Source organism: Melanaphis sacchari, unplaced genomic scaffold, assembly GCF_002803265.2.
Source record: "Melanaphis sacchari strain LSU unplaced genomic scaffold, SCAv2.0 Contig2_pilon_pilon, whole genome shotgun sequence".
NCBI classification, from domain to species: domain Eukaryota; kingdom Metazoa; phylum Arthropoda; class Insecta; order Hemiptera; family Aphididae; genus Melanaphis; species Melanaphis sacchari.
The window spans coordinates 8,177,400-8,186,253 of NW_020271173.1; the positions used below are offsets into that span (position 1 = coordinate 8,177,400).

Genomic DNA, 8,854 nt, shown 5'->3' on the forward strand with positions numbered 1-8,854 from the left:
GAGCAAAGGTAGATGTTAAATAAAAAATATTTAGTAATTTCACGAGTTGCCATATGGAAGCAATATTAAAATTTCGTCATTAATTAATATACTTTACACTATTAATAAGTACCCACAGTATAATTTTATACACAATAATATAATTTACGGGATTGTAATATTGTATAGGTACTATCATTGTAAATTTGTAATGAAATTGTTTTTTTTACGAACTATTACAAGGTAGTCTGTGTAATTATTATTTATCCTTTATCCATAATATCCGTGACATGACAAACATACACAAATAATTGTTTAGTTGTTATTTTAAATATTTTAATTTTAATTTATTTCCACTATATTAATAATATAATAAATGTTATGACATATTATATTACTTGTATAGTTGTACAATTGTTTTAAAAGCAATTATTATAAACTGTTATTATATTTTGTGATATTTTGTATTTTTTTATATATATTGTCCGAAATATTGCCCTGTGCAGAACAGATGACGACAGTACAGTATGGTTGCCAGAAAAAAAAAGAATGTTTAACAAAAAATCTCATTGCCAACCAGCAGAACTGTAACAGACGACAGGGAGTTAAGCTCAGGCTGTAAGTACGAACGAACGCGTCAACCGAGTGTCGTGTGATGTGCTTTCGGTAGTGAATATTTTTTCTTTTAGGGAGCTCGATGGATCTTAGATGGATTTTGATTATCACCCTGCTTAGCGTCAGAGGTAATTATTTTTTTTAATAATATTTTATAATTATTGTTATCTTGTCTCATGGAAATAGTAATTATTCACATGGGTAAATTTTACACATACCTACAGGTACTAGGCAGGAACGAGATTTGTGTTTATGCTTTAATGGAATAGTTTTTTTTTTATATATATATATTATTTATAACATTAAAAAGTGTATTTATAATATGTGTATTTTACCTTTTAATAATGTTGCATACAATTAATTATAAAATAAATGACCCCATTAGGTCTGTACGGGGAAGCATTATAATTGGAACATGACTAATAAAAACTCTATTTGAGTAAAAATAGTATATAAACCGTTTAAAAATATTAAAAATGTTTTAAGAACATATATTTATATATATTATTTTTCCTTTTTTGCAAATTTTAATAACATTTTAATTATTATTATTATTATTATTATTATTATTACAATAAATTATCGATAAATGGTATTTTTTAGTGACTTTTGTTTAATGTAAATTATAATTTTATTTTATTCGTATAAATAATAATTATCTACAATTATATTTTAACATAACATTTTTTTATTTTTTTTTTTTTATCTTTTTAAGTTTTCTGATATTATGTAGTACATAATTTATGTACAATAATATCTTAAAATGATTTTAATGTAGTGTAATGCGTTTGAGATTTTACTAAAAATATAATTTAATATACAATAATATATTTAAGTAGGAGTGTTAAAACTATTGGAATGATCACATTTGTCATTGTAGTTGAAGTTGTTACATTTATTTTTCAATTGAATATAATTTTATTTTATTTTAAAAGTGCTTGAAAACATTGGAATATTAGCAAAATTATTAAGATAGTATTTAAAAATAATTTATAATGTCCTAATTCGTCCGTATAAAAACGCGAATTTTCATAAAATTGGAAACTCCCTCGCTCTACGCGATCTTGCGGCTCGCGACATTTCTATTTCTGTAGGGGCATTGGGTTATGTTGTGTATTAATAGTGTACTGACAGAACACAACTGGGACACTCTGGTTGCAATTTTCTATTTTTATATTACCAGCGAACGTCTGGGATTTTTAAATACTCTCGTTGGCGATTTTTTTTTTTTTTTTTTTTTTGATCAATATATGATCATTAGCCATTACTTTATACTTGCTATTATTGTATTGTTTTATTTATTGTCGATTATTATTTGTTTTCTCGTTTTTTAACTTAGTGCATTGTCTATCTAATATAATATCTTATTTAAAACTGTAGGATCATTTACTATTTCATTATTCAATTTTACTCCATCGCTGATTTTGGTTTAGATACATTTTGTGAGACTTTTGCCAGTGTACCATCAGCGTCTATAGCTCCATCAGAGGTGGACTGTCAACCATACGTAGAAAAAGCCATCAAAGAATTAGTTACTTCAGAACCTATTGGTAGTTAGATATTTAATATTTGTAAATTTCGTTGCATATTATATTCAGGAAGTGTGTCATATTCAGGAAGTACAGAACGCGACCAAAATATTCAGAATGAAAGCCCCACAAGTGGAAGCACTCCAAATGATGATGTTACAGGCTCGAGTTCTCAAGATGGTAATTCTCCGGATGATGGCGGACAGAGTACACTACCCAAACCGGTAAAATACATTTCTGTAATAATGAAAAGATACGATATGAAATGAAAGTTATTTTTGTACTATTTATAGGAAAAGTTCGAAAAAGAAGAAGAAGCAACCAGAGTCGAAGTAAATTTAACTGAAAGCGTTAGTTCAATAAATGAAATTGAAAATCGTGATAATGAAATAATCAAAGCTGAAGAAATTAATAAACACGAAACAACAGAAAACAATCAAACATTTAAAACTGAAGAGGAAGATAATGAAATTGAAATTGTTAATGAAGAAGAGGAAAATCTGGAAAACAATAGTAGAAACGTCGTTGAAAATGAAGTAATAGAACCTAAAATAGAACCTGTACCTATTATTTTAGACAAAGATGTAATTAACAATAACGTCGAAATTATAATTGATGTTGAAGATATCAGAAATAAAAATTCTGAAAAAATAGTAGAACCTAGTGTGACTAAGACACAAGTAGAAGAAACAATAGAAACTACTAATATTAATGTAAAAATAGAAACTCCTAAACAAGTATTTAAAGGGACAAAAAAAAGAAACCCAAAATATTGGAAGTTTGATCCAGACGATGAACCTGAAAATACTATTCCAATTGTAAAACCAAAACCAAAACCAAAAAGAAATCCAAAATACTGGAAATTTGATCCCGATGAATTTCCACTCGAAGAAACACCCAAACCAGCTGAAACTCCAAAATTACGTAATCCTAAATATTGGAAGCTCGATCCTGAAGAAGAAAAATTGTACAAGTTACAGGAAGCTAAAAAGACTGAACAAATAAAACCAGTTCCTCAGAAAAGTAAAAGAAATCCTAAGTACTGGAAGTTTGATCCAGACGAAGAGACAAAAGAAGTTAACACCGAAAAATCGTCAACAATTGATAATACGTCAAAACAAGATTCAAATCAAATTTTCAAAGGAACCAAAAAACGAAATCCGAAATATTGGAAATTTGACCCAGATGAATATGAAGATGAAATAAAAAAAGAGCCAGTAGCTAAACCTAAGCGAAATCCTAAATACTGGAAATTTGATCCTGACAATGAACTCGATGAACCTAAAAAAACGGTTGAAGAAGATAAAACAGAAAAAGAAGCTCACAAAAAAAATAAATATTGGAAAATTGATGAACAAACTGAAGACATAAAAATAATAGAAAATAAAGAAGAAGAAGAAGACAAATCAAAACAAAACATGTATAAAAAAACCAATGAACCTAACGAGAATACAAAAAAAAATGATCAAAATGAAGAAGGAAAACTAAAAAAGAATAAATATTGGAAAACTGAGGAAGTGGAAAGTATAATACCCAAAGATGAAATAAGACTAGAAGAACCAACTATAAAAAAAAATAAATATTGGAAGACAGAAGAAACAGAAAAACAAAAAGAAGTGAAAGATGAAGATATAACATCTAAAAAAAATAAATATTGGAAAACAGATGAAAAACCCGTAGACCCAGTAAAAGAAAAATTAATAGAAACTCAAAGAACTATGTATTGGAAATTAGACGAAGAAGAAAAATCACCAAAATGGGAAAAACATACAAATAACGAAAAAATTAAAAGTACTGGAGGTAAAAATAAAAATTCATTAGAATTTATTGACAAACACATTTTTATGATTACTTTTATGTATTTAGATGAAGTCATAGTTGAAGAATACCTACCAGAAGAAGATTTGACAATGGTAATACTATTTAATTTAATAGCTTTTAAGTCATAATTTAAGCTAAGCATAATATCATGGGGTAGCTCAACAAATTAACGATAGTTTTTAAAACATTATTAATTTTTAAATGAAAATCTCAAAAAAATAATTATAATTTAATAATTTAGGACGAAATGGTACCAAAGAATCTAAGAAATAAAAGTCATATAAAACAAACGTTAAAAATAGGTGAAAACATTGCACAGTATGATAGTTTTCTATCAAAGGTTGTAGATTCTACATTAAAAGAACTAAAAAAAGTATATGAAGTGGCAATAAAACCTTTGGAAATGACTTTCAAGTACAGAGATCTTAGTAACAGACATTTTGGAGGTAATTAAAATTATTTATATATAACATTTACACTATGACATAGTTACTAAACACGTACTGTTTATTATGTTTTAGAGCCAGAAATATTCTCAAAGCCTCTTATTTTGTTTATGGGACCTTGGAGTGGTGGTAAATCTTCAATAATTAATTATCTTTTGGACATTGAACATTCTCAATTTGCATTAAGAACTGGTAAGTAGGTCTATATGCAGACCAATTTGTGTAATCATTTCCTTATACAACTAATCTAAATTCTTAAAATCAAAATTTAAATTGACAATTTCTTTTTTTATTGTATTTAATACCTACTTAATTGGTATCAGTTATATGTTATAAGTTCTAATATATTTTTACGTAATTTTGAATTACTCAAAATCTTAATATTGCAGTAAATGTAATGATAAATCTAGCCTATGCGTATTTTTACGCATACAAGTATAATATCGATCTTCGCGCAAAATACTTTTTACATATTAATATAATGTAGTTAATTAAATAATATTGATAGTTCGTGAAAATATATATTATGTAAGTAACATTTAGTTATCATTCATAAAATAAACTCATTTTTTAATTAAAAAATGTACACATTATATAAAAATATGTGATGTACCTAAGTACAATTTATAATAAAGCATGGAAGTAAAAGGTAAGTTCACTGTCCTCTGTTCAATGACACTATTTAAAAAATACAAAGTAAGACTTTTTTTAAATTAATTTATAAAAATAATATATTTCTCATTTCTCTGTAATTTCGTAGCACTGGCACTGTTAACCACCATATTAATAAATATTATATGTTCATGGTCGATAACGCAAAAGCGGTTTGATCGAGAAATAAATGACAAAAGCTGACGACGACAGCATTTATACTTCATTGATTGACAGGCGATGAGAATATTACGGTTAATCGCTCGAAACAATATTGTACACAATGTGCACCGCGATCACACCGCTAAAGTTTATATCACGGTTAAAAAGTGATTGCCTGAGGATATTATTTTAATGTTACCACGTGCAGTAAAAATCAAAGAACAGATGGAAATTAATAAAATAGTTACAGTTAAATAAACTTACTTAATAGGTCACGGAAAAGAAAATTATCACCAGATAGTGTTACTCCTACTTTTTTCAAATAGGAACACATGGGACGGTACTATATTTAGGTTTCTTTTTTTTTTTTACAAAATATTTTGTAAATATTGATTTAGCAATACATGATAAACATAAATATTAATAGGTACATCGCAATATTTAATTCAGCCAACTATGTGTCATCGTAGATTCTCAAGAACAGGATTGCAGATAAAATATACTATCCTAAAAGACAAGAACTAAGAAGACTCTAATTTCTCACTTAATTTATTAAATATAAACATGTTATTTCCGAATACACATTATTTGAATGTCTGATTGTTATGTTTGCTTGCATTTAAGGAGCGGAACCATCTCCAGCGTATTTTAACATAATGATGTACAATAATCGCGAAGCAATTCTAGATGGAACGCAATTAGCAGCCGACTGGACGTTTTCGGGTCTTCAGAAATTCGGGCAAGGTCTGTTGGACAAGCTCCGTGGACTCAAATTACCTCATCCTTTATTAGAGAAGGTAAACAATTTTAAAATCTTTAGGTAAATTGTATACATAGTTAATGAACACCGACTTGTATTATCATGTCCATGCATGCAGTATTATTATAATTTATCTATATGAATTATAGATAGATTCTTTTAACAGATGACACTCATTATTTTTATCTTTGAAAAAATTTTATGTACCTATATATTTAATATTTTTTTAGTAATTGCCTATATAATTTTGTAGATTTCATTACTTAAAGAAGAATATTTTTATTGTAAAACAAATCAAGTACTTACCTAACACAAGAATAATTTATTCATCCAAATTTGATCTTTCAGTAATTACTAATTAGATAAAGAAAACAACAATGGATACTATGTTACATTTTTTTTTTTTTTTTTTATTTGCTTTATCAACTTTATAGTGTATAATGAAATATTATATTTCTTATTTTTTTTAATGAGCCAATCGAATGACTATTCGCTGTTAAAAGAATCACCCTCTAGTTTGTAGCATCATAATATCAAAAATCTTATGTGCTTTTTCCGCAGGTAAACATCGTAGAGATACCCGGAATATTAGAAATGCGTAAACACGTGGACCGGGTATTCCCGTTCAACGATGTGTGTCAGTGGTTCATCGACAGGGCTGATATGATATTCTTAGTGTACGACCCGGCGAAATTGGACGTAGGCCCGGAAACCGAAGCAATATTGGACCAACTTAAAGGCAGAGAGTATCAGGTTAATATATTAAGGATATAGAGTATACTTTATTACCACCGTTAAGTAAGGTTTATTTTTTTTAATTTGGTCTCTCGCCTAACAACATTATTACGTGCATGGCACATATTTATTATGTAGTTACCTACTATATTATAATTTTATTATATTATTAATAGATACTTGCATTAAATTTGTTTAATTTATCCTTCTCAATGTCTTGTGTTTAGACAAGGATATTGTTAAATAAAGCTGACAAAATTCGCGCTGAAGAACTGATGCGCATACAGGGAACGCTCATATGGAATATAAGTCCGCTCATGTCCAGCGCCGAACCTCCAGTCATTTACTCAGTGTCATTGTGGTCAAACCCGTACGAAATCGGGTCTCCAGCCAGGCTGCTTCACTCACAAGAACTGTCATTCTTGAAAGACATCCGTTCGGCAATCGACAGGCGTGTTGAAAACAAAATAGCCAGTGCTCGGCGATTCGCGGTACGAACAACTATAATATAATAATATGATCTAATAATTATCTAAAGTATGTATATACACAGTTTTTAACTAAAAACTACTCAAAATTAAAACATATGCTTACAAACATTTTTATTTTTACATAAATATTATTATATGAATATTTAATCAAAGTGATTTTTAATTTTAGTGTTTTAAATTATGGTTAGTTATAGATTTCTTATAATTATTTAAATTATGAAAATATAATATTCTACTCTAGGAAAAAAATATAAACTATAGCATAATACCTATTAAAATACTAGTTGAAAAATTAAATATATAAATAATCAATTTTTTCTAAAAAAAAATATTAAAAATGTATAATATAGTAATTCAAATTATACTTAAACATTTATTTTCAAGTTTGCAAAAATCAACTTAAACCCTCATTGTTTTAACCGGTTAAATATTAAAATGGATCTCCCCATATTTACAATATAATTTATACTATTTTATGATTATTGATTATATTTGACAATTTTATAAGTAATAATATAGATAAACATAAGTAAATATGTTACAATATTACAGGTGAGGGTGCGAAACCACGCAAAGATGGTCGACTGTTACCTGACCACGTATTACAACCACAAGTCGTTCTTCGCGAACAGAAAGACCGTTAGCGACGACATCATTGAAAATCCACAAAACTATCACATTTACGAGGGCTTGAGCACGCTGACTAATATATCGAGATACGATCTGCCTGATCCGGACGTGTACCGAGACTTCTTCCGACTCAACCCTGTGTATGAGTTTAAGCGGCTATCCGATACATGTACGTATTTCCGAGGTTGTCCGATCAACAAACTGGACATGGCCATTGCTTATGATCTGCCTGACCTGATCGGCCAATATAAAAGACAAGAAGAGCAACTGGTGGTGGAGGCGCCTTGAAAATGTCACGATGATGTTATCTGAAATCCATCGTATAAACAGCTGAAATATTATATTGTTTAATATTCAAATATTATGGTTTTACCAATTATTTATTTGTTTTCGTGTAGAATGTTTTTTTTCTCTCTTTGATTTATATTAAATTGTTAGATAATAATGTGTGTGGGCCCAAAAAAAATGTTACCATTTCAAACGAACAAAAAAGTACATCTTAAAAACGTGACCACTGCAATAATAGTATATCATAATATGATATCACAGACTAGATCAAATGTAATCCATTCTGTGATAATATCATGTACATTATGGTCATCAAACGAAGTTCATTATGGTAAACACCGCATTACAATATTATATAATTATATTACATAATTATTATAATTTATTGATAATATTATCGCGGTAGTCTTTTTTTACGAACACCTTTTAAGTTTATTAATTTTCGTTAATTACTATTTTCGGTCGAGTAAGATTTTGGGACCAGTGACGTGTTTAAGATGCTATTTTTAAGTTGGAAATGTGAATCCAACCGAATGAGATGCGTATACCATATAGCGGCTTCCAAAACGGCTAGTTTGTTCACATAATTTATTGGCAATTGAACTACTCGGTGGGAGGTATACGCATACACATAGTATAATATTATACAGGAAGCTGGTGGTGTTTTTTCCAATATTCCGCATAGTTATCACCACGGTAAGACGGTAAAACACTACAGTTTGCTATGTATATATTGTGATTTGAGTT

At 28.5% G+C, this 8,854-nt stretch overlaps 1 protein-coding gene across 1 annotated transcript; it reads left to right on the forward strand.

Moving 5' to 3' along the window:
• The first annotated feature begins 549 nt into the window (after window positions 1-549).
• Window positions 550-8,504, forward strand: LOC112595808 (sarcalumenin). The gene is made up of 11 exons (XM_025341158.1): window positions 550-722; window positions 2,028-2,144; window positions 2,211-2,347; window positions 2,417-3,923; window positions 3,990-4,036; window positions 4,186-4,390; window positions 4,466-4,582; window positions 5,828-6,000; window positions 6,525-6,716; window positions 6,926-7,189; window positions 7,742-8,504. Exons 1-11 carry the CDS (start codon window positions 677-679, stop codon window positions 8,105-8,107), a joined length of 3,171 nt encoding a protein of 1,056 aa, XP_025196943.1. The 5' UTR covers window positions 550-676; the 3' UTR covers window positions 8,108-8,504.
• The last annotated feature ends 350 nt before the right edge of the window (window positions 8,505-8,854 follow it).

Excerpts from the sequence above, each read along its gene's own strand:
- LOC112595808 (XM_025341158.1), top strand. The coding sequence starts at position 677 with ATGGATCTTAGATGGATTTTGATTATCACCCTGCTTAGCGTCAGAG. Across the intron at positions 4,037-4,185 it reads CAGAAGAAGATTTGACAATG|GACGAAATGGTACCAAAGAA; the intron begins GTAATACTATTT and ends TTAATAATTTAG. Across the intron at positions 4,391-4,465 it reads TAGTAACAGACATTTTGGAG|AGCCAGAAATATTCTCAAAG; the intron begins GTAATTAAAATT and ends ATTATGTTTTAG.